Source organism: Netta rufina, assembly GCF_964035555.1.
Source record: "Netta rufina genome assembly, chromosome: 27".
Lineage (NCBI taxonomy): Eukaryota > Metazoa > Chordata > Aves > Anseriformes > Anatidae > Netta > Netta rufina.
The window spans coordinates 703,778-730,958 of record NC_140151.1 but is presented as its reverse complement, the minus strand read 5'-3'; the positions used below and the strand labels follow the sequence as shown (position 1 = coordinate 730,958).

The following is a 27,181-nucleotide window of genomic DNA, read 5'->3' as shown; positions in this document are numbered from 1 at the left end:
CCCTGGTACCTAGCCCTGCTCTGGGTGGGCTTGTGGGGGGCACAAGAGGGGTGCATTAAGAGTCAGCCACAAGCACAGCGTTGCTCAACCGCCTTGCACACACAGCTCATTGTTTGCAGCCATGATGCTCTAAAAATAGCGTGTCCTGGGGAAACAGTTATGAAACCTGATTTTTTGTGCAAATTCATGTCCTGAACACCCTGGAGCTACCATCAAGGCTTGTCAGGTTTGCACCATCTCTTCTGTGTTTGGGCTGGTCTGGGGTTAAAATTTCCTCCCTGTTTTTATTATTATTATTATTATTATTATTATTATTATTATTATTATTATTATTATTATTATTATTATTATTATTATTTAATTTTAGCCTGTCCTCTTCTGAGAGGAACACCTATGATTTTCTTTCATGCTCTGCATTAGAAAAACACTTCTTATCAGAAACAGATTGCAGACTGTGTTGAGTATCATGGCTTCCTCATTGCATTTGCTACATACAGATTTGTTTTCTAAACAAACAAATAAAAAAACCCAGACACATAAGAAAAATCCCGACTAAGCCTCAACTTTCAAGGCTTTTTGCACTGAGATAACCACTAGTTTGCATTTTCAGAAAAAGTTAAAAAGCATGCACTTGCATGATCTGCTGAAACAGGGCAGGGTGTTGAGGCTGAGCTTCCTCATAATCTGTTAATCTCCTTTGTGGAATAAAATATTCCAACTACATCAAAATCCAGAAGGGTCAGAGATTGTTAAGTAGTAAGGAAGAAAGCAGTTATACCAGCACTTGTGACAGGAAACTAGCTTAGGTAGCCCTAGTACCCAATATGCTGTGTTAAATGTTGCTTTTGTTAAAGGCTGCTGAGTTAACTGTGTTACACATTACATTGGTTAGGAGGAGAGGCCCTTGGTACCAGCAGAGGAACAGACAATTTAGGCTGTCTCATCCAAAGGAATTTTTGCCTTTTGTGTCAGGCAATAGTGCTCTGGGCTTTCAGCAAGGAAAATCACCAAGTTTGAATTCTCCAAGGTGATGGAAAGTTAGTCATGGGAAAACTTGTGTCCCAGGATTCTCCCTTCGTCATTCCCTTTACCTAACCAATGAATCTGATGGAGCACAACACAGATTTGTATAGTTCTTTAATAATAACATCAAGGTCAGCAAGAATAATGACTGAATTTAACAAATGACACATGCAACAAACAGAGGGAGTAAAACATCATTGCACAGCACTGGCTGAACTGACAAAACATAATTCAACATCAGAACAGAGGGCTTGCTTCTTTTCCTTTGCTGCATCAGCACCACATATAAGGCAACCCTACTTACCAGTTACCTTCAGATCTAGCCAGAGTTCTCCAAAGCCAGACATTCCTCTCTTCCCCAAAATAAACAGTGACAGAAGATGCCTTCACGCACCAAGGAGTAGAGAGAGAATCCTGATGCCTGCCAAGGTTCATGCAGGCGAATGCTTCAAAATACAGCCAGCAAAATGGGTAACATTTTAGCAATTAAAAAAAAAAAAAAAGAAGAAAAGAAAAATATGAACTTTTGTCAAATGCAACTGCTTAGTCCTTTGAGGCTGCAGAACACATTGATAGAAAGTTTTGTGAGAGTTAAAAACAAAGGGAGTAACCGAAGTGATGTACTTAGAGCAAATGAAAGAACTGTTTATTTATTGCCATCAGACATCTGTTTATTGCTGTTTAGACCAATCCTATACATAAGCACGTGCAAGTAGTAAACAGTGAGACCTGCTGAAGTCTTCTGATACTGCGGAGCAGATGTAGTGCCACTTAACTCCTTTTGATCTATAGCAAACCTTTACTTAAAAATTGGCTAGTGTGGATTGATAGCCTGTGTAATGTGTTTCTAGGAAAGTTTTACAGAGATAATACATAGGTTACCATATATCAGTATATGGTACACCATCTAATTCAACCTTATTTACATAGCATTAATTGCCAAGGGAAGTTGATTTAAATTCAGACCCAAATTTCATTCTTAATACCTTAAGCTAGGTTCCTAAGATAGGACTGACATAAAAGGAGCATGATTTTTAAAAGCATTTGAAGTACCTCGGGAATGCCATTTTAGCACTTTAGCCACATTTAGGTTGATCCTAAACACAAGACCAGGTACAAATCTGCCATCAAACATGCTCGTGTTTTTTTCTGAGAATGTTAGCAAGGGTCCACCAAAACTGAGCATGGATGCTTTGCTTCAGCACCAATTACCCCATGCCCAGTCGGTATCTGGCCATGTCCTGCCCTGAACGGATCTGCAAAACTCTTTGCCAACAGACTGGGGGAGTGGGCAGCCTGGAATTATAGTGCTTCAATTAATGCTACGTAAAACAGGTATTCGTCACTACAGGAAATATTTCTACATTTATAAAAAAAAGCAATACAACCATAAAGAAAAAAATACAACAAGCACAGCTTGATACAATAACATGCCATGAAATGTCATTGGCTTTATAATAATTTACTACAACTTGAAAAATGTTCTTTTATCCACAATGGACAGGAAATGCTTCCATCTAACATATGGTAAGCATGCAGTAACAATATATACAACAAAATTTTGGAGTTTATTTTTTATTTGTAAACTGGATGATTACATAGGGATATTTTAAAATGCCTTTCTAGCCTGACATAGGGTTTATTTTGCTTCTTTAATACTCTAGGGTTGTTTTTTTTCCTTTAATTTGGGGAGAATGAAGATTTCTATATACATCTGCAAGAAGTTAGTTTTAGTCATGGAATATACATTACTTTTATTTATTTTTTCCCCAGCAGTAGGTTTAGATTTATGGGTTTATATTTATTGCTTAAATGACATGAAAAACGAATTCTCAACACCATATTGTTGAAAATCAATGTGTTTTCCAAACTTTTTTGAAATACTGTGGATCTGTTAAGAGAAATATTAATCGATTTACACTATACCCAAGTTTTACACCTTTCAACATCACACCAAATCAAACAGCTATTTAACTAGATCCCATCCATCACAAGAGGGAGTTCAACTAAATTTGTGTCAGGGCGTTAAAAGCTTCCCACTCCCACCTGACAATCACAAAGTCGTCTTGTCGAACAAACCATTTTGTGGCTGATTTAATTTGAAATAGTGAGTAGCGAAACTGTTGTTTATTTTACAAATCAGGGACTGCTCTGTGCCGCCTGCAGACAAAACAGTGTTGTGGGGGAATTAATCAGCCTTTTTGCAGAATATCCAGCCTTGGCTGTAAAATGAGTCTTCAGCTCCATTGTGAATTCTCATCTTTGTGTTTATCTCATCGAAAAGATGGCATACTGACCTAACAAGGGTAAGGCTAGTGAATGACAGTTAGACAGGCCCTGGGTCTCATGGTAAGGTTTCATTCACATACGTTCTGACCAAGAGCATCCCAAGACAGGTCTCCACTGAGTCTTTCAACTGTTTCTTTTCTTCCTTGAGCTTTTTTTTTTTTCTTCCCCCTCCCCCTCCCTCCCTCCCCCCCCCTTTTTTTTCCTAGAAAAGCTAGAATTAATATTTCCTACAGCACTGAAGTAAGTACTTGGCAAAGCATTTCTTTATCTGGTAAAAAATGGTACAAGTATGAGAACCTTTAGAAATTCATAGAGCTGCAGCTACAAAGGCAATTTACCTTTTATGACTTTGCAATTTCCAGAGAGAGAGTCCTTCTGTGAGAACTGATCCTGACAGTAAATTAGGGAGCCAGAGGTCTGACTGAAGTGCAGTGATCTCGCCTATTGCTAGCACTGTGTTTCAAAGACAGGTGCTCAGGAAGTTTGTTATATGTGCATATGCAATATTATGGAACATGGTGGGGGTCTCACAAAGGTGAGGAGAAAAGCATGGAGAAATGCAGCCAGTGCATTTCTTGGAAGACTGATTGCCTTCTTGTGTGTCTGGTGTGTGATTTTTGCCTTAGTCAAAAACTGCTAAGTGAAGTGATATGGTTGAGAGTTGACAAGAGAAGTGAGCAACTGGCTCTTCTTCACTATGAGTTTGGAAGGCATCTGCTACTTATTCAGGAAGAGAAAACAGAAAATAAAAATCCATGTAGAAATATTTTTAGGGTGAAATAATGTAATTTACAGGAAAAAACAAAAACAAAAACAAAAAACAGAAACGCATCAGTGGTAACCATTTCAAACTGACAATAACAAGGAGCCCAAGCAGACCGGGTTTAAATAAAATGATACACCTAACCACTGGTTTATATTCAGAAACTTTCCTTTTAAAATGGAAAACAGCATTAAATAACACTGCTGAACTGCAGACCTATTAGATGGGCATAATTAGATGGACATAATTAGTCTAAACTGAATGCAAAGACTCTTCTGTCAACCATACCTTTCCCAGATTCCTTTGCTCAATTTTTATGAACTCCTCTGTCCCATTGGGAGCACTGAAGGCTGACCTGCTGTGACTTACTCCTTGTCCTCAGGGGATGGGATCAAAGCCTCGTGACATACTGATATGTACATTTTTCAGTGTAATCAATTTTCCTAGTAGCACTCCATTTTCACCTACCTGCACTTCCACATACCAACATACACAAATCCAAACACCCTACCCCTTCTCCTTTCTCGACCCTCCAAGATGACAATACTGTCCCTTCTCCAACTCGTGGTCCATGGGAACAGCTGCCTGACATCAGTTCTTTTCAGATTCACCAGTGTTTCTATACTTGCAGACCTGCTGTTGTCATTATTTGCTTGGCAGCTGGCATGTGAGATGTGATCGGCTTTCTGCCATCCCTTGAGCCTTGCACCATGCAGTTTGTGCACTTGTCTTCAGGTAGCTGGCTGGGATCTGCACCCAGAAGAGTCTTTCACGGACAAAGAGGGGGAAGAGCCTTGCTGAAATGGATCTTATTTGCCTTGTTCTTGCAGTCTCTTGGCTTTTCTTGCTTTGGTAGTTTGGTGGCACTGATGCACAAGGGATTTTAAAAATAAAAGAAAACTAAGGAGAAAGAAAACTACAAAGTTGTTCATTCTGTTGTCACCCATTCCAAAAATGGTGTGACGTTCTCTGCCCTCCCCCAGCCCCCCCCAACTGATGGATGTGATACAGTACTGCTGAAATAAGCCTCTCAAATGCTTCTGGAAGAGGCAGGAGCACAGCCGACCCCCTAAACTGCTGGGCGAGGCGGGGGTCGAGATGGAGGGGGGGCACGGTTGGGTGGTGGGGCTTGGGGCGGTGGGGGGAGAGGTGGGAGCGTGGAGGATGGGGAAGGAGCATGGGGTGTGGGCGAGCTGGGTGGAGGTGGGGTATAGATGGGGGCTGGGGGTGGAGGGTTGTAGATGGGGGCTGGGGGTGGAGATGACAGCGGGTATGCATTGTTGAGTGGGTATTTGGGGGGGGTCTCTGTGTTCTTCACTCTTGTGAAATTGATGCAACGGCCCTGGAAGAAAAAAGAACAAAGCAGAAAGTCAGTTACCGACTGAGGCAATGGCATCCCAGCCAGAGCCCCCACTTCTCGGGTGCAAGGCTGATGTCCATGAATATATTCCTGGGCACATTGCTTCATTCTCTCTTTTTCTCAGAGATGGACATTTTAAGAGCAAATCCTGTACGGAGCAACCAAGAGGTCAAAGTTAAATCCTAACAACAGCTCTTGTAGTGAAGAAGGATGTAAGCCTCTCTTGCTGCATCCTGACTCTAGGTCTTTATATGGAGCATCAAGTACTTTGAGTCATACTGGAGCTGCAAGAACTGCCCCCAGTCCTTAGAACTGGCATCTGAGTCAGTGTACAACCTGTGGTCCCTGCTGCTACAGAAGTCCCAGGCCTCAGTCTCAAACTTCCAACATCATGAAACCTGGCTTCTCCACCTTTGGAACCTCTTTCTCTTTCAAATACCCAGCTTTTGTGTTCTATTTCTAATCACTTGCCTACTGGGCAAAAAGGAAGATTTGTTTAACTAGGTTACTTGCTCAGATTTTTTCCTGAAATACATCTATTTTTCATTAGGATGTCTTTCTATTCTAGTGCTTGTGTGAAGCCAGTCATCTGCTTTTCTTGCTCTCTGTGGGAATGGTGCTAAGCTACAGTGTGTTGTACATTTTTAAACAAAACCTTTGCCCTCTGAGATTTTCTTTATTTTTGGTCTTTTTTTTTGGTCTTTTTTTCCCCCAAGTCCCACCTGCAAAAGATCCTACTGTAAATACTCAAATGTCAGAATCAGCACTATTGTATTATGGGTTCATTCTTTTAGATATGAAATCATCCTAAAAGGCACTAGAGGATTTCTGAGCCTGTCCTTTGCTTTTACATTCATGAGAATGAACTTATTTTCAGTTTTCCTCATTCTTCTCCCAAAATAAATGTCTTTACTGGTGACAAAATGCCAAATGAAGTATTGAGCCCATACAGGATGGAGCAGATCTTCTGAGGCTGCATCACTCCTCTGAAATCTCTACACGGAGCTGTATCATCTCCCTGCTGTACACAGCCTATGGACAAATGCTTTGCTAAAAAGGGACCCAAACTGAAGTAAGGGAGATGCTGTTAGAAAGCCAGAAAAGTGATGGAGAAGGATTTGACAGGGATGAGTGGAGCTGGCATGGAAGGGGCTGACACATAAAGAGATACAGACGGCTTCTCTCTATGTGCTCTGCCAATTATATCATCATGCATTGTGGATATGAAAAAACATCTGTCTGAGCTGTAGCCATTCAGCAGAGGAAAGTGGATTCCTCACTGAAGCAGAGCAGCCCACAGCTGAGTGCAGGCTGTCTTGTGCAAGCAAAGGTCATTTAAGGAAAACAAAGATTTCACAGCGCCTTGAACCCTGCAAACATCACCTTGGGGCTGCTCCGAGCATGGTGGCAGCTCCCTGTGTGTTTCAGCCCTGGCCATCTGTCAGTAGAAAGAACCTTTGGCTTCAGCTTGGGCTCTCTTTGAGGAATGGGACTCTGGGGCATAGCAAAGACACACAGAAGGGCCAGGAATATGCTGATGGGATGATCATGCTGAGGGAAGCCTGAAATTAGCATGCTGCTGCATCAGCTTAGAGTGTCCTTGGTTCTATTTGCTCTCTGTAGGCTGGTGTCTCTGCTTTAATGTTGCTTTAATGCACTTAGCTGTGATTTTAAGTAAATACTGCAGGGCAGGCCTGCTGAGTGAGTGAAGGTCTGAACCCAAGATTAGCCACTTCTGCTCAGAGAAAAACAAAACGTGAGAATGTTTTCATTGTTCTAGTTCCATGTCTCCTGCAATGGAGCTTTAGCAGTTTCAGACTATTATTTGCACTAGTTTTGTTTTCTTTATTTATGTTGAAAATGGAATAAACCCGAACAAAAAGCAGCAGTCCAGGAATTCCAGCCAGAGAACAAAAAGTTGCAATTGTTTTTGTGTGGAGAGATACTCTGTCTGGATGCTCCAGGGGTGAGGTTATGGTGCTGCTGATCCAAATGGAACTGAGCACCACCCAAAGTGCATTCAAGAAGTTCAAAAATTTGTGGGTTTGGGACTGGGGCAGGACTTAAGGACTGAAAACCATCTAACACTCATGGCAATGCCCAAGGCAATGTCCGAAATGATATTACATCCTTACAGGGTTTGACTTCACTGGCAAAGACTTCACCTCTTATTGATAAGGATTGGTTTGAGTAAATCTGCAAGGGCGTTATCATAAGAATGCTGCTAGCAACTCAAACCAATGTACAGCTGTACTACATTTTACACTAGTTTTTGTAGTCAGCTACCACCTATTGAACGAACTACTGCTTTTACTCATGACTAACAATCTCTTTTCCCCAGTACTAGGCTTGGTTAGAAATTGAAGAGCTCTTTTTTCAAGTGTCATAAAGCCTCCACTGTCCTCACTAGTGATGCTTTAAAACAGGATTGCTGGACATGCTGTTTAGTTTGAACTAGGAGTTGGACTGGAGGCAGGGGCAGACCAGAGAAAAGACAGCACAGGGAGTGCAGACATGAGAGCCAGACTCGACCTGAGCATGCACAGCATGGAGCTGTACTCATCAGACACCTCTTCCTCATTGCCATGTACAGTAATGCTGGTCTGACTTAGAAGTTCAATTCTTCTACCCCTTGAAAAAGGATGAAGAGTGGGGCTTTGTCTCAGCTTGAGCCCACAGTTCCCTATCTTCTCCTATTTTCTTTTCTGTCTGGGTCATCTACTCTGCAGTGAATTCACAGTGACCTGTTCAACAACACCTCCTACTACTGTGCAAGAGGTAATTCTGCAGGGCATCCAATGTTTGGAGGACAGATATACAGTTCAGGCTTTCTCCTCCTTTCATGTGAACTGACAGACAAAGGGAGTTCTTGTGTATCATTGTTGGACATTTCTCTCACCCATGCAGAGGGACATAAGAATGCCAGATAGCAGTTTTGAGTCCAGAGTGGACTTTGGCACATGGCCACAGAGGAGATGGAAGAGCCAACATCTCTTACAGAAGGAGAATTGTCATATTGAATGACAAGGATATATCCAGGAAACAAACTACTATGCCATTACACAGGAGAGACAAAATATTTTACTAGTGCCCTGAGTACCAATGCATAGAAGACCCAGGGAGAAGAGATCTACTTAAACCAAAAATCTGGATGTTAAACGATGATTTCATCTTGCATCTAGTGATCTGATAACAGACACAAAAGTGCAGAGGCTGTGCTAGCCAGTGTAACCACAGACAAGTAATCCTAGAGCTCCAGAAGACCTAGCTTTCTCTGAACTGCATGGCAAGAGAGATGTTTTCCCACCTGCGCTTACCAGAAGGGGTCCCTGATTAACGGCTGGGCTTTGTACCATGCAATTGCAATACAAAAAACAAACATCAGCATCATTAACCTCCATGATTCAGTGCTGTTTTATCTGGAAAAATATCTGGATGAAGATCAAGTTGGCTGTTTAATCACACATCCATTCAAGTCTTTACAGGGTTCTCCATTGCCAGCACAGTCCAACTCATCCCCCAGATAACGAAGGTTGAAGTGAACAGTAATAGACACTCAAAAAGTCTGGGCCCAAATGTCTTGTTTAACCTTGGAGGTCTGGATGCAACGCCTGAGTGGGTATCTGAGGTACTACAGTTAAGAGGGGTGCAGGATCTCTCTACAGCCAGTGGAAACACAAGGACCTTCACATGACTATATTTTAGGAGAGGTTCAAAAGTCACTAGTTAGGAGCCCAAGCTTTATCATCTCACCTAAGTGTCCAGATTTAGATGGAGTGGGTGTGGAAGATGGTGGCAGAACATCCAGGAGGCAGGAAGTCAACCCATTTCCACTAAATGCTACTTTGGATCCTTAAATAGAAGTCACCTCTCCTTCCAGAAGAAAAAGCTCCTGAATCAGATTGTACCACAATTTTGAGAATAAGAGGAGACAATTCTATGAGCCTTTCTAGCAGGGAGACAGTAGCTAGAGATACAGAACGGAAGAACAAAGGGAATAGGCTGTATATTAAAGGGTTGCTGTGCTGAACGCCTTGGCTGGGTTTCACTTCCCTTTCTGCAGCCGCAACACTTCAGAGGGGAGAGTCACAGCTGTGCCTCAGAAGACAATTGGAGCAATATGGAAACATTATTACATCTCAAATTTAGTGGAATCAGCAAAATCTATGAGGGCTATTCACTCCAGCATTTTATGTTGTTGCTCTAAAGAGTACTGCTCAGAGGCATATGCATAATGAATTCTGCATGGAGTGGCCTTGCTGTTTCACCTTCAACAACCTTCAACAACCTTCAACAACCTTCAACAGCTAATTGTCTTAGGGATGTAGGCAGGCAGCACTGCCTCCAGGACAGCAAAACACCTGGCTGCAGGAGGCTCATCTGCACTGACCATGGGCCTGTCCCTGCCAGCGCTTTGCACATGGAGTGCTGTAGGGCTGCATGCTCGATCCAAGCTTTTCCCTTTGTTCTTCACCTCTGGTTGACTGGGGAGCACTGCTGGGGTTGGAAGAGAAGGTGGGGTGAGGGTACATTGTGCTATCAAGACCACAGCGCAGGGTAGCAGCTGCTGCGTGATCAGGAGAGTGAGCTGAGCATTTGTGTCTCAGAGGCTGATCTAGCAAGCAGAGGTGCAAAGAGCAGTGGATGCTTCAGCCAGACTGTGGCATTTCCTAGGAATTCCACAGCCTTGCCCAAGCCACTTCCCACCACCTCCTGCTCATCTGGGACACCAGACCAGCCAGATGAGGGGCTGTCACATCACGCATCACTGCCTGCCCAGAGCACTACCTGTGTGGCCCCTGGGTTGGGATGTGGCACACTGAACCCAGCTGGGGGGAACATGACTTCCTCCTGGGATGAGACTATTTTTTATGCTAGGCAGCTAGCTCCTGGGTCCGCATCACAGAAGAACCCAGGTGAGGGAGCTTTTCTCTGGTTTCACTTCAGCCCTGCTGAGGAAGGAAAGGGAAGTCAGTCCCAGAGAAGCGGCATGCCCTCCACAGCACTGAGGAGGTATCTCTTTAACAGGGAAGTCTGACCACATTTTTCTGAAGTTGAAAAATGTTTCTATTTCTCTTGGTTTCCTATCAAGCTGGAATGAATACCTGGAAAACTATCAATATTTTAAAATCATAAAACACTGGGACTGGCTTCTGAGCTCCGGCATTTGCAAAGAGATGTTGGAAAAGATATGATACTTAATGTTGTTTTGTTGGGTCATTTGTAATTCAAACCTTCCATAAACAATAACCTAGTTTATCCTGTTGTTATGTGGAAGAGGAGAGAGAAAAATGAAAGTAAAAACAAAAATAAAAAGCAGTGGGGAGAAAGGAGAAAGAAAGAGAAAAAGGGAAATGAAGGTGGGGGGGGAGCTTTGAAAATTAACCTGTGATTTGATACCTGATTCTGAATCAAGCACACACAAAACGTACAGGAGATAACAGCCAAACGAGCAACAAGAAAACATTAAATACACGAAGAATTACCACTAATCTCTGGAAGAGATAATTTACTAAAAAGTAGCTACTTTAAAAGCAAAGCATATACACAGGTGGGAGAAACTAGTGCTGAATTCTCTAGGCCAAACCCTCCCCACCAAGGACTGATAGTGCTTTACTTGAACTCAGCCCAGGCCTGAACCTTCCAGGAACACCTGCAAGGCTGATGAGCAGGGAGAGGAGCAGAACTGCAGAGTGGGGTGTCCCGGTGCAGCTGACAGCAGCTCCGACCCTGTGGGGAGCAGGGTCGTGATGGCAGCTCACAGACTGTGGGAGCCACACAGCCCAGGCAGCCTCTCCGGTGGAGAGAAAACTCACCTCTAACTGGTATGGTGCTGATCCCTCTTGTGAAAGAGACCTTTGCGCAGACACTTTACAAAACCTCTCTCTGAAAATGTGCTCCTTTGTGCCAGGACAAGGGTGATGCTGGGAAAAGACCAGGGTGAGGATTCCCACCACTTTCTTATCATTTGGGAAAAACACTGGCCAGGGATCTCTTGGGCTCAAGGGGGTTTGCTACTCTGAACCTCCCCACCATCAAGATAACCCCAAAATCCCAGAGGGCTTCTGCTACATAACAGGATCCCGAGAGCTTGAAATATCCCTGCTTTTGTGGCCTGAGCTGGCAGCTCTTTTAAATCACACAACGGTGTCTGGAGACAGTTTTAGGAAGCTGTTAACTAGCTTCTGGGCTTTGTTACCAGCTGCTCTCAGTGAGATCAGTCTGTGTCAAATCCACTTGGTAATGCCAGGAAACACTGCCTTCTGTAGCAAGCACACTAATTACACAGCTACCTCTGTATCTGCTAGTCACCAAACAACTATTAAAACTGTCTCGTTTTGTGATAAAACATCACCGCAACAAAACCATTCCCATATGTCTCTCATTACACAGCCTTGAACTCAGTGTTGCTCATAAAACCTACCATTCCCAAGGCATTCCAGCCACCTTGTCCACTCATTAAATGATAAATTGGAGTCTTGATCTATTTTCTCATAGAAGTAGGAGGGAGACTTTCATTGATTAGAAGGAACTTTGGATCATTATTCCAACAGGATTCTAATAACCTGGACTCTTATCATAGAGTCAGTGCTGAAAACTAGGGATTATTATGGTGTAACTTAAAACACCTTGTGAAAAGTACTGCAGAATGATAAAGTTTGGAGTAAGATCAAGAGCATTCTGTCAGGTCTCAGTACTACAAGCCATGCTAGATGTAACTTTCTAACTCCCGTTAAAGGAGTGGTACAAAATGGCATTTCCCTCTGAAACCAATAAGGAAGCCCCATAGGAGAATGATAAACCCCATAGGAGAATGATAAACACATCACCAAAGCTAGTGATCAGTGATCTCACACCGGGGAACTGAACTCCAGTTGTATCAGAGGCAGCTTCCTACAATTCAGATAAGCATCCTGTCTAAATTGAGGGGTTACAGAAAAAGTATCTTCCTCTGATGCCTTTGTTATGGTTGCTCTATTCAGATGTTAAGGCAATGGTCTGTATTTGTACTGATATGATCCTGTTCTGTTCAAGCACTCCAAAAGCAAAATATATTGAAGAATAGAAGAAAATACTTTAAACTTCATGAAGTATTGCAGTTTTTGCAGATCTTTCACAGAATTTGGAATAAGTAAGAGCTGTGTAAGCTCAGTCATGTTGGCTTATGATTAACACTCACCTATACCTTCACATATAGTGCTTCACATATAGGCCCCACAGTGCAAAGAGTGGTTCTTCCAATTCAACCTCCAGTTGAAATCTTACTCAGAAACTTACTTGTATCTTCTGGTCTGTGACAGGCTCTTCAGACCTACCACAACCCAGATAATACCCCTTGCTCTGACAGTCTCTGCCACTTGATACCTGCAACTACATCACACAGGACTGAATGAGCTGGGGAACCTACTGAAAAGAAAACATTCAAACTCCTACGAAAAGTGAAACAAGATGATAAAGGCTTCTATTTTGCCAAAGTCAAGCATGGGAATGAGCGTAATAACCTCATTCTTTGTCTTCTGCCAGGGTTTGGGAGCATGGCTCTTTCAGCAACAAGTGGGCATTTGTATGTCAGCAATCAGGTCTGATTACTTTTGCAGGAGCTAGTTTTGGCTTATTTACACTGTGGGATGGGTGTCATTTCCAGGAAGATCTGGTCATTCTTCCCATTGTCTTTCTGGAAAAGAGGTAGCTAGTCTTGGAGAAATGCTGAGTGACACATCAAATACTCTGTCTCACACAGAACTGTAATTTTTCATCTGGAGGTTGAATAACAAAGTCTACTGGGTATGAGGAAAGGATTAAAAATCAAATGAAAAATGAAACATTACTTTGGCAGTGATAACTGGAACAACTAATCAAGGGCAGTGATAAACATCCCTCTGGAGAGGAAAGAAGAGCCTGCAGGATCTATTCTTCTATAAAGCAGTGATCTGGGGAAGACCTGTCTGAATGCAATTTGTCTTTGGGCAGAGAAGACAGGACATGTTTGAGGACAGGATCTTCCACTATGTGCACAGAAGAGCACAACTCAGTGGCACTTTGTGTGCTGTGTGACTCGAGAATTGCCTGTGCAGGGTAGCACTAATGGCTCAAGAAAACAGGAACTACTGTCTGTTGAATACTGTCCTACCAGTATTTAGTGAGAAACGATTTGCCATCCCTGCAATCCCTGTTTGATGGATTTTCCTGGGCTTCCTAGGCAAATCTGTGCCTGTTGAGGTAAAAGGCATATAACTGTAATTCTGCAATGAGATATGACTGGGACACTTCCCTTTATGAGCTGGCTACTGTTTAATTCATAAACAGGGGTTCAGCAGCTCGAGAGTCAGCTCTGGACTTTGTTTTTACAGTAACAAGCAGTCTGCTGTGCACTAGTCCTGCAAACTGATGATCAAATCACTGGGCTTTTGGCTTCAAAGCTGTTAGTTCCAGGAAAAAGAGCTGATGTTTAGGTTAACTTTTCCATGGCTATTAGCAGAAAACCACACTGCAATAATATGTGCAGAAAGGTTATAATTTTGTTCTCAAGCCCTGCAGCCTGTCAACAGAAACCTGTTAGCATAGATTTAATGATGGGTTAAACAACAGTTCCTTATCTGCACCCATACATTTTTGAGTCTGCAGAAAGAAGAATCATCAAGTGGCAACACAGCAAGAGGTGTGTAAAGTCACCCAGAGGTCTTGCTTTTAAAGCATGGGAAAGCAGTTATATCTCCTGCTTTCTGTTCTTAGTTTCAGAGGGTTTCTACTCATGACACCATGAAACAGCATGGCGTGAAATCAGACAACTACTTTAAATCTTATAAGCTCTAAAATAGACTCCTAATTCAAAATAAAGGAGCATCCAGGGGACTTCCTAGGATGATAAGTCTTGCTCCTGTGCTTTGTGATGGCCAAAGCTGATTATTAATACATAGTACTGATCGTCTTGGCTACTCTGTAATGAAACAGACTTCTTGACTTTCATTGTGACTTGCTGGAGGTTTGTGTGGCAGAATTTGCTTGCAAGTATCCACTTATGAACAAATAATTACGGCTTTTAGGGTGTTTTCTTTGGATTTGTGAACTCCAAGCAAAGTCCCCCGCTAACCGCTACATTCTTTCTCTGTTTTTTGATATCACTCTAATAATGCAGACTTGAGTTAAAAACGGTATCCCTATGCGCCAGCTACACTTAATAGGCTTTACAGTTCCTCATGAACCTGCTAACGGCCAAGTTTATTGCAAGTGCATAATGGCTGATGACCAGCCTTTGGTGCTAACACAAATAAAGTGCCTTTGTGTTCCCCATGGTCCACCTGATCTCATTTTATGGCTCCTCCAAAATACCACTTATGTGTTTGGAATTTGTAGCTATATTTAAAAAATGGGCCAGAAGCAGGGCCTGCAGCAACCAGGAGTTGCATGTGTGTGTCAGCAATGGCTGACCAGCAGTGCTGTGCTTCACCCTGTCTGTCGTGTGACTCACTGATACGATGTGAGCCACTCTGCCAACATGATGGTGCCTACACCTATTGTGCCTTCATCTTCACAGAATCACAGAATTGTCTAGGTTGGAAGAGACCTCAAGATCATCAAGTCCAACCTCTGACCTAACACTAACAAGTCCTCCACTAAACCTTATCACTAAGTTCAACATCTAAATGTCTTTTAAAGACCTCCAGGGATGGTGACTCCACCACTTCCCTGGCCAGCCCATTCCAATGCCTCACAACCCTCTCAGTAAAGAAGTTCTTCCTAACATCTAACCTAAAACACCTCCTCAGTGGCCACCCCATCTTGTTAACCTGACACTGAATGCTCTTTTTGTTCTTTGTGCAGCCACATTTGCCTAGGGTCCTGCAAGTACCACATGCTCTCACATCCAAGATGAAAGCCTGAGCAGGCAAAAGCAAGGATTGAATTAAGCTGCAGTTTAAGTCATCTCTTTCTGTGCCTTGGATTACAGGGAAAGCATCTGCTGTTGGTGCTTTTGTTTCTGGGTAGCTTTGCATGCCAAGCAAGTCCCTGAGGGTCCTTGGATGGCTGAGGTAAGACCTAGGGTTTCCCTCACAAGTTCTCAATAAAGATGGTCCCAGACACAGTCCAGATTTTTCAGCTGCTCATTTTTAGGAATTTATTGCAATCCCACAGATACCAATGACCTTACATTCCCTTAAGGATAAGGAGGATAAGTCCAGCACTCTGTTGGCAGCTGCATGGGGGAAACATGACATTCAGTCAGTGAAAAAACACACATGGCAGAGGGGGCTTCTGGACATCTGACTCAAGGTGATTCTCTCTGTATCAGAATACTCCCCTTCCTCTTATCGGAATTTCACTTTCGCTCTTGGAGCCTAAACACCTACTGAACATACGTGCAATGTTTTCTCTGAGAATATACAAGCCTAGACACTTTTCTACATCTGGCATCCAGGTCCCCCAATTACCCCACAGCACAGCATTGTCATAATTCTGCTGCTTCAGTAAGGGTTTTATTCCAACAGTTAATTCATTCACCCCACAGCTGCAGAACTACTCATTCCATGCAGAGGAAAGTTTGAACTATGCTGTTCCATTGGCTTGTTTTGCCTTCTGCTTTTCAAAACAAACTAGGAACCCATTTTGTTTCTCATCTCATTAAATGGGAAGGCTGCCCTTTCTATGAGCCCTGCAGAGGAATATTCTCTACATAGAGAGCCTGCCCAGTCCCTCACTGCTCTAGAAAGCTCAAGTCAGCACTGAATTGGGGTAATTCCTTGCCTCAATTCAAATCACACTTTAAAACAAAGCTCGGTAAGTATGACAGCTTCAGTGCTGCACTAAAAGCCTGACCAACCCTATTTCATACGCAGTTTCTCAGAGAAGCAAAATGCAGTTGTGAGTTTAGGGGTAGGAAGGGTGGGTGTGGATGAGAACCTGAAGCACTCAGGCACCGACCTTCATATTGAGAAGTGGTCCCGAGCTAGAGGGACAAACCCACGCCACCACCTGTATGCCTGCATCCAGTCAGCTGTCCTCTGGCAAACATATTCACATACCCCTATAATGTCAAGGAGCAAGCTCCCAGGTTATGTGGCAGCATTGTCCCTCTCTTTGTAGTTTAGATTTCATTTCCTTCCATTTCAGCACTTTGTAGGGTGAGAAACGATTAGTTATTTCCAAGAGAGGTCTTTAAAAGTGCACAGCTTTCTCCAGAAGCCAGGAACAGTCATGGAAAGGTGGCTTCATTTTCTAAGAGTCTGAATTTGCCAGAGATAAGAAGAGACTTACATTCCTCAAGTAGCAGAGCAGCCAGTGCTAATCTCTGTGGAACACCCAATTATATGAAGCAGATTAAAATGTTTTCAATTTTTTCTAAAGCTTACAAATGGTGAGAAGAACAAAATTTTACTGTAAGGAGGTAATTATTCAGGCTGCTTTTTTTCTTCCTCTGCATTTTTCAGACATGACAATGTGTGCCCAGTCAGCAAGGAGTGCTCAGGAGCGCTCACCCATGAACTCATGGTTTGCTGAAACAGATAAACTCATGGCATAGGTACCAAAGAGAATGTGTGGATAGACTTGGCAAAGCTAACTCCTGATTCCCACTAGTTTCTTGTGACACCTGAGTGTGCACAATAAAAACTGGTCCCGGCACACTATGCAAAAAAGACTGTCATACCATCTGAGCACCATACAGATCTAAAATGTGTAAACTTGACCCTCCAAAGGGGGGAAGTTTCGCTCTGCCAGAGGGTAGGAAGACCCTGAAGAGGGACCTGGACAGGATGGGTCGATGGGATGAGGCCAATGGGATGAGGTTCAACATGGCTAAGTGCCAGGTCCTGCACTTTGGCCACAACAACCCCAAGCAGCGCTACAGGCTTGGGGCAGAGTGGCTGGAAGCTATGCAGAGGAAAATGATTTGAGGGTGTCGGTCGATGCTCACCTGCACATGAGCCAGCAGTGTGCCCAGGTGGCCAAGAAGGCCAATGGCATCCTGGCTTGTATCAGGAATAGTGCAGCCAGCAGGACCAGGGAGGTGATCGTCCCCCTGTACTCTGCTCTGGTGAGGCCACACCTTGCGTGCTGGGTTCAGTTTTGGGCCCCTCACTACAAGAAGGACATCAAGGCCCTGGAGCATGTCCACAGAAGGGCTATGAAGCTGGTGAAGGGCCTGGAACACAAGTCCTGTGAGGAGCAGCTGAGGGCACTGGGGATGTTTGGTCTGGAGAAGAGGGAGAGCTCAGCAGAGACCTTATTGCTCTCTAACAACTACTTGAAAGGAAGCTGTGGGGAGCTCAGGGTTGGCCTCTTCTCGCAGATAACTAGTGATAGGACTAGAGGGAATGGCCTCAAGTTGCACCAGGGGAGGTTTAGGTTGGAAATGAGGAGACATTTCTTCCCAGAAAGAGCAGTCAGGCATTGGAATGGGTTGCCCAGGAAGGTGGTGGAGTCACCGTCCCTGGGGGTGTTCAAGGAATGGTTGGACATGGTGCTTAGGGACATGATTTAGTGGGTGACATTGGTTGTAGGGTGATGGTTAGACCAGATGATCTGGGAGGTCTTTTCCAACCTTAATGGTTCTATGCTTCTACGAAATCCTGGATCTCTGTACTATAGCACGACATTGTAACTATCCAGAGGTGACTGTGCAACCCCACACGCATATCTGCTAATACAGCTATCCCTTCCCACAGCCACAACACTTGGTAATACTTTAAATTTATTACTGAGTTCCATCTTTTGTTTTCACAAGTGTTTAGGGAAGGAAAATGCATTGGATTAACATCATCTAGAAGACAGGAGAAGCCTCTGAGATGTGTACTGCGTTCAGTTTTGGGCCCCTCACTACAAGAAGGATGTTGAGTTGCTTGAGCGTGTGCAGAGCAGAGCAACAAAAAAAGTGAAAGGACTGGAAAACAAGAGGTATGAGGAGCAGCTGAGGGAATGGGGGCTGTTTAGTCTGGAGCAGAGGAAGCTGAGGGGAGACCTCAGTGCCCTCAACTACCTATAAGGAGATCGCAGCAAGGTATGTTGGTCTCTTTTCTCAGGTGAAGTAAGGAAATGCCCTAAAGTAACACCAGGGGAGGTTTAGATTGGCTATCAAGAAGAATTTCTTCACAGAGAGGGTGGTCAAATATTGGAATATGCTGCCAGGGATGTGGTGGAATTGCCATCTCTGGAGGTATTTCAGAGACGTAGATGTAGATGTGGCACTTAGGGACACAGTTTAGTGGTGGTCTTGTAGCATTATGCATCAGAATTTGGTCTTGATCTTAATGGCCTTTTCCAACCTAAATGATTCTGTGATTCTATGAAGGTGATTAAGCAGCTTGGCTGAGATCAGCATGTGTGTCAGTGCAGAGAGTAGCCCCAGGCTCCCAGCAGTGCCCCAACCTGAGAGCTCCCAGATGCTTTATGAGAACTGCCCACAGACCTCCAGCTCAACTGCACATCTTAGAGCTATAATTATAATAGCAGGGTACAAATGAAAGGGGCTATCCATCTTAAGATGGCTTAAGACTCTTGGAGCAATACTGAAAAGGGTTGGCAGCCCTCTGCTCTCCTTTGTGGCACAGCTGTGAATAGGTATGCTCCAGGCAAGCAGCAGCAGATACATGCTCAAATGACTCTCACAAAACACAGTGGGACTTAACAAGCAGCACAGTCCTTTCTTGGCAGAATTGGGTCCTTCACAAGGAACAGTCATTTGGGATGAATGACTGATATAATCCAGAGCGGTCATCTGAATTCCTTAGGCTGCACAAAACATTCACAGTGAAGCCTGAAATCAAGTTAATCTGAGGTTTTGGCATTTCACTGTAATATAAAAACATTAGGGTGATCACAGGGCAGAGAGAGTTTTGTAAGCTTTTGTTGAAAAACAGTGCTTTTTTGTAGGGAAGATTCATGCAATTTGGCTGTAAACTGGTCGTATTTCATACACTGGCTGTTCTGCTTATATTAATTTTATTTTATTTTATTTTTTTTTGGTCAGCACATGCATACAACACACACACACACATTCTTCCTTTCATTGTCAAAAAGACCACTTATGATTGCTTTAATGGGGACATTTTCATGGATTTTCTAGCCTCATCCTCTTGTCTTAACTAACCACAATTTATACCAGAACCATATCACTGAGATCTAAGAAGAGATGCGATTTGACTGGCAAACATGCAAATCCATACTAGTTCTGGAAAAAGCTCCTCTCTGCATATGTGTTAGTTTAGGCAGAATATATCTTTACACATAATTATACATGATTTCATTGTATTTTTTTTCCATATTTTACCTATGTTTACAAATACTCAAAATGAAATTGCAATTAATACTATACAATGCAAATTTTAAAAATGATTTGCTCTCAGATTGAGATGTTCCTGGCCAAATCTGAGCTTGACATGCATTTTAATAATCTCCTCATAAATTCCTGACAGAATGTTGTTTATCATGGAAATGCAACTGACACACTTAAGGCACACTCATTATTTGGATCCCACACTTAGTGAGCACTTTGCATAGATAAGCGCTCCTTTACTATAACAGTGATAAAGTTTTCTTTAAAATTATGTATTTTTATATCACCCTTATCTGTTGATGTTTAGAATGTAAAAATAACTTCATTAATGCTGACAAGAATGCAAACCTAGTCTCTTGAAAATGTGAGAAGACCACAGGAATCCCATGTGACTCTGACTTCCTTGCCTTATTGGAAACATCTGTGTCTATTGGTAACCTCGACCATTTCCAGGTTTGATTCCAAGAAAAGAATTTCACAACCTTTTTGTGCATCTCAGGCTCTCTGGGAGCACTTCAATCAGGTCCTGAACATGCCTTTCTCTTCCTTTTGCTTTGGAAGAATGGATTCAGTGTAATAAGCCTTCTGCAAACCAGACCAGAGTTTGCTTCATGGTTTGTTCTTGCAAATGCAGATAGGCATGTGGCCAATTGTTCCAGACATAACAACATGTTGATCAGGACCAGTCACTGATAATTGCTGTAGATTTCATGTAGCTGTAATGGTCATAGCCATGTAAGACACGCTATGGGGAAGCATCTTTCTGGGAGTCCTGCTTGAAGAAGTCCCAGCTCTCCATTGTCAAGGAACACTTAACCCTAACACCATGCCAGAGATGGTGATCCTACCAATCTGCAGGCAGGAAGGTGTGGCAGGAGAAGCTGGGCAGCCCCAAAAGCAAGGTGCATCGCCCAGGCAAAGCAACCTCAGTGGAAGACAGGCGCTCAGGAGCAGCACAGTACTTCAGCTGTCCTGCCTTCAGATCCAGCACATCCATCCCTCCTAGGGTTGGCATTTCCTGCACCAGCTTGGCACATCTAACACAAAGCTATACATTGAATGCAGTGCACCCCAGGCACCACCTGTGTTTTCTTAAGCTTGTATGCAGGTCAAGGTTAAGGACTGGACCTAAAGTCTTCCAGATTAGAAGGATCCCTTGATCAAGGCACAGTTTTGCCAGAGTTCATCTTTTACTCTGGCAACTGGTACAATTGGTAAAAATCCCCTAAGCTCCATTTTTAGGCAAACCCAGCTTTCTTACTGTGTACAGCACCTAATTATTTTGATGACTGTACCTTTTGCAGTGAAGAAACAGTCCTAGTATAAGGTATCCCATCCTTGATTAAAGGGTTCAGGGCATGAACAGAGAAAAGGTGGTGAGAAGGGATTGTATGAGGTCACACGGAGGAGAAGGAGGACTGAAATATAAGCTTTCATCCTCATGTTATCCACTACAATGTATATACATTGCAAATTTATTAGTCACTACCCTTGAACCAACGTGTTGTTATAGACTAGTGTGAACTTTGGGGCAGGGGACATCTTTATTGGTCATTCTCTGTGGTACCTAGGAAGTTGTGTGGGCTACAGCAGATAAACAGTAACAATTAGTCAACACAGTGTTTGAAGCTGGAGCCATGTTCCATTCTACGCAAGCGATCTTTTTGAACAGCTCAGCTAATGTGCTGGCAGTGGATAAAGTAACTGATTATAGCAAGGGCTTGCTTATATATGAAAGTGATGTAACCCTGGGATTGAGTCCAATTCTTTTTCAGGCTCCAAAGCAAACAGAGATTCCTTTCAGTTACAACTTTTCATCTTCTAGCTTTACTTTTTTAAGTTGACCATTGGGTGAATTAAGGTGCCCATATGACAACATCAAGGATCTGAAATCTGGTTCCTTCTTTTCTGCAGGTAAGAGAAGGAAGGAAGTGAAAATTGCTTTCAAAATGTCTCCTTCTCATAGCTCTTAGGAATATCATATGATAAAAGGCTTCTAGCCATTAGTTTTCCCTGCAAAGGTTAGAATATTTATCTACCTTGAGAATGCACTATGTGGTGGGACTTTAAGCTCCTTTTGAGTCTGCTGGTTTCTCTAGGCTGTTTTGCTAATCACTGATTCTCTCATTTCTATGGTATGTCCATGCTGCAAAGACTGCTGTGGCTGGTAGTTCACATCTATCTGGCAGCATGGGCATGCTAGCCTGCTGCTAAGCACTCTGGAGTTTTTAATTAGCACGTGGCCTGAAGTCTATGCTGTGTGGCTGCATAGTATGGCCAAAACTGAGCTAGTGAGCACAGTATGGCCAAAACTGTCTGACACTGCCTTGAGTGATTGCCAGGCAGACAAAACAGAGCACCCAGCCCAGCCTCCCTTGCCTAGCATCCCTGCAGAAAACCTGGGATAGAGTGATGGGTGGCCTGGTCTTCCGCAGAATGGCAGATTGCTCACAACATTCTCTGTGAGCAGCTGTCCTTGCAGAAGGAAATTATACTGAGGTAGCAAAGGAAATGGATTCAATCTGCACACATCCAGCTTTGTGCTGAGGGTGGATGCTTCAGCTGATAGTGTGGTGAAGCGCAGAATTGCATTTGGGAATCCCATGATACCCTCTTCCTCCTTGTTTTAGAGTCATCCCTTAAAGGCACAAAACTTCTGCTTTTCATAGGCAGTTTGGGGTTGAAAGCCCCTGTGATGCCAGGAAATTAGAGCTTTTCCATCCTTTTCAGAGCTTTTGCAATAATCATAATCCAGTTTTTGTTTGCAGAGACAACACTCTGTAAAAGGATGGCATAGCAATGAAGTTAGGCAGAGTCAGGAAAAAGCTGGAAAGTTGCAGCTGCCCTGCCTTGTGCTGCAATAACTCAAAGCCCTGTATATATCTGCCTGAAGCTTTCTGTTTTCTGCAGCTGTCAAGGCTGGGCTTGCACATGGCTCCAGTCTATCAGGGCTGAAGTTTCAAACCAGCTGTGCCTCCACTTTAAAATAACAAGACCAGCTTATAGTTGCAAGTACCATCTGTGATTGGGCCCCCTTTACTGACAAGCTGGGTAGAGCACTCTTTACCTATACTTCCCAGTAAAACAGGCTCAAACCCAAATTTGCCAGTGGACAGCTATGAAAACCTGCAGACTTGTAGCTATTTGCCCATGCTGAAGATTTCACAATCTGCTGAGGACCAAGTCTATCCTTGCTGTGCCACCAGTTCACACTGCCTGGTCCAAGTGAGCTATTTGGAATCCCTTGGAGAGGCCACAGGAATTTACAGCTGAGTTCACCATTGCCAAAACAACTCTAACAGCTCTGCCATGCTGGCTATTCATTGTTGGAAAACTACACAAGAAACACATGGCTGAGGTAGCCTCTAGGTGTCTGTGTGTGAGCATGCAGGGCTGTGTGTGAACATCCTACAGGATCTCTGGCATGAAGAACATCCAAACCTGTTGGATACAGCCACTTGGACTCGGTCTGCATGTTGAGTCAAGGAGGTGCCATATCTCAGATCATTGTGTCAACAAGCATCTTCATCACACTGGCTGTCAGCTGCCAGACATACCCTATGCTTGGCTGTATGCCTAGCATGGGACCAGGTGGATAAACATGCTGCTCAGTGACTCAGTACACAGAAGATGCACCCATCATAAAACGCAGGAGTGGTCCTGTCTTTATACAGTGAAGGATTGAAACGCTGTTGCTGCAGTTGTTGCTACAAGCCAAACAGATGCTAAGAACCATGTCACAGGCTGGATGAAGAAAATGACAAAGGGATTATTAAACATCCACTTCAGAGAAGAGGCTATGTTTATAAGTGATACAGAGGCACTCTTAGTACTTGCATGGGCAGAAATTTCCTATCTTTACAGAGAAATGCAATAGATCCTTTCTTTTCCTGATTGTCTGATAGACAGTGGTTTGTAAAAAGATTTTCTATGGGATTGCTCCTTTTCCTTTTTTTTTTCTTTTTTTTTTTTTTTTTCCCCCAAGGAAAGCAAACCATTCACACAACTCCAAGCTACCTTCATTCAAGGCACTGACAGCTGTAGGTGACACTGGCAGATGATTCCATGCTGCTGTCTCCATCAATTCATGTACTGACCTTCCCACTGAATTTCCAACCACACCAAAACAGTAATATGTTTTATGAGATAATATTTGATGTTTGCTGGCCAGGCAGTAGCCACTAGCCATAAGGTAGCCTGAATCATTGAGCCTTTGTATCATTGAGCTTGGACATAGACTTAAATTTGTCTTAGAAAAACAGTGGCCCTGAGAAGAATAGAGTGAGATTGGTTAGGATTAAATAGGTGTTAGACCCTCCTCATTTCGTGTGGTGCAAATTTAACATCTATTTTTGCAATCTTTTGCTATTTTTTCAACCTTTTGCTTTCCTTTTTGACTAATTTTTCTTCCAAAGCACAGTCGTAGTTTGAGGTTATTCAGTTGAAAGCAATCACTTCCCAGTCTCTTGGACAGAAGTCTCTAGGTATCGTAAACCTAAAATGACCTTCTACGTCTACAAAACAAGAAGTTAGGTACGAGAGCCAAAACCAGCACCCAAATCACAGAGAATATCTATGGCAAGATGAGAGATGATTCAGAGATCTCAAAGCCAAACCCAGTGCTTGAAAGCTAGACTCTTCTCCCTGCTTTAGATCCAAAGTAAGGAAACAAACAAACAAACAAGTAAAAATAATAATTAAAAAAAAAAAAGCCCACATAATTGCTGATGCTACCTAATTCTGTCATTTCAGCTGTGTAAATTACTGAATATCACGGCCATTTTGCCATTTTACTGTTTTCTAGTGGGTTCTCAGATTGTTTTTTCCTGCTCCGCTGGTGGTGACATCACCTGGCTGTTATGTCACTACTGCAAGGGAATAAACACTAACTGCTCACTGAAGTCTGAAAGTGATTAAAATCATCAAGATGCTCATGTATGTTTATTCAAAGAAGACCAACACTCAGGCACATAGTTTTGTTTACATGAGAGAAAAGGGCTGTCTAACCTCACAGAAAGCCAGATAAGCTCCTTATATCTACACATGGAAGTGCCCAAACATTTACAAGTCTTCCAGGAGTCATTTGAGAGAAACAGATATTTTTGCAGCTAGAGGCCTGGGTGCATTTTCAGCCACTTTCTCCTTCACACTAAATTACATTTGCACCCAAATCAGAGACCCTTTACAGCATAGCAGAATCGTAAAGAGCTTAATTTACTTTGAGTCTGGATCATGTAACACATATACTAGCTAATTCTGCTGCTACTTATGCTGACAGGGCACAAAACTGCACGTCTAAGAGCGACATCACCAAAAGGGAGGGTGCCTGCTGTCCTATTTTGCTGCTAACTTTATCAGCTTCAGTTAAACTGCTCTGGATTTTCCCTAGTATAAATGGAAGTGGCATAAGATAATTTTAACTCTTCAAGTAAAAGAAAACTTATTCATAGAAGTGGCATTCTTCAAACTATGATTTCTGTGGGAACATTGCACAAAAGTTGTCAGGCATTAGAGAAGTGTGTATTATAAACTTTTCTCTCAGATTCACACTAAGTGAAGATACTTTAGCATATTTTCCCTTGAAGAAAGAAAATATTAATTACTTCAGCGACCTGGATGATGGAACGGAGTGCACCCTCAGCAAGTTTGCTGATGACACAAAGCTGGGAGGAGTGGCTGGTACCCCAGGGGGTTGTGCTGCCATTCAGAGGGACCTCAACAGGCTGAAGGGTTGGGCCAAGAGGAGCCCCATGAAGATCGAAAAGGGCAAATGCAGGGTCCTGCAGCTGGGGAGGAATAACCCCAAGCACTAGCACAGTCTGGGGGCTGACTTGCTGGAGAGCAGCTTTGCAGAGAGGGACCTGGCAATCCTGGTGGACAGTAGGCTGACCGGGAGGGAGGCAGCAATGTGCCCTTGTGGCCAAGAAGGCCAATAGGATTTTGGGGTGCATTCGGAAGAGTTACCAGCAGGTCAAGGGAGGTGATCCTCCCCCTCTACTCAGCACTGGTGAGGCCACACCTGGAGTATTGCGTCCAGTTCTGGGCTCCCCAGTACCAGAGGGACATGGAGCTGCTGGAGTGAGTCCAGAGGACAGCTATGAAGATGATGAGAGAACTGGAGCACCTGTCATACAAGGAAGGACAGGCTGAGAAAACGTGGCCTGTTTAGCCTGGAAAAAAGAAGGCTGAGGGGAGACCTCTTTAATGTATATAAATATCTGAGGGGAGAGTGTCAAGAGGATTGAGCCGGTCTCTTTTCAGTTGTGCCCAGTGACAGGATAAGAGGCAATGGGTAGAAACTGAAGCACAGGACATTCCAGCTGAGTATGAGGGGGTACTTCTTTACCGAGAGGGTGACAGAGCACTGGGACAGGCTGGCCAGAGAGGCTGTGGAGTCTCCTTCTCTGGAGACATTCAAAACCTGCCTGGATGCCATCCTGTGCAATGTGCTCTAGGTGATCCTACAGGCAGGAGCATTGGACTAGATCATTTTCAGAGGTCCCTTCCAATCTCAGCCATTCTGTGATTTCTGTGGTTACATTTTTTTATTCACAAAAGCTTACTGGTCTTGCATCCAATGGAAAACCTTGCAGGGAGACAAATGTTACAGGACTATGATTCTCCACCAAAAAATTATTTTGTCATTTCATGTCCAGCTGGATTGCCTGAAACCTTCACAGTGCTACCCAGTTACTTTTGCTTTGGTCCAACTATATTCCTGAAGCAACCCCAACCTCCTTTGTCCATTTATGTCAGAGGTATGTAAAATGACCAGGTGTGACATTAATGTACTAGGCATATTTCACCATGAGGGTGATCAAATTTTGGGCTCAGGGAGATACTGAATCTTGAACCTTGGAAACAGTAAAAATTGCATTGGGCACAGCCCTGGGCAAGTGACAATCTAAATTGTGAGGAGTTAGGGGATGTCTTATGGTTACCACAGGGATTTCCAGACCTGCTGTGCACCCTGAGCACGTGTAGAGTTTGCGATGCTCAGGCTCTCCCTTCCCAGCCAAACATCCCTGCAAGTCTGCAGAGTGTTTGGAGCTGACCACAGCACTGAGCATGTGCTGCCCACATTACTGCCCAGCCAGGTACCTCTAGAGATAGCTGGGGATGTCTTCACACTGGAATGATTTCGGAAGCACACAGGCATTTCATTCCACTGAAAAGGGGGAGATTAATACTGTGGAGATGAGAGGTATCTCTGTAGTACCTTGCTGTTGTAAAGAGTATCATCCCCATCAAGTGACAGTAGTCCATTCTATTCAATGGCTTCTGTTTCCACCCAAAATCATGCATTAATATATAGAAATTTGCATGAGACCATTTTTTACTAGAAATATATGAGAACATTTAATTCGTCTCATGCAACAGTCCAATTATCCTTCTGCAGATATTGCTTTATAAAAGTGCCCATGAAGTTTAAATTTATGTAGAAATATATATAGATTTATGTCTTTTCAGAGTTTTA

The 27,181-nt window shown here is 43.3% G+C and overlaps 1 protein-coding gene across 1 annotated transcript in view; it reads right to left on the bottom strand.

The window, feature by feature from the left end:
* Positions 1 to 5,144: 5,144 nt before the first annotated feature.
* ANTXR1 (ANTXR cell adhesion molecule 1) overlaps positions 5,145 to 27,181 on the bottom strand; it is a gene marked incomplete at both ends in the record, with an annotated part of 115,725 nt that continues 93,688 nt past the window's right edge. The window contains one exon of the mRNA XM_084302226.1: positions 5,145 to 5,417. Within this exon, the coding sequence (XP_084158352.1) occupies positions 5,145 to 5,417 (273 nt within the window). The remainder of the gene's footprint in view (positions 5,418 to 27,181) is intronic.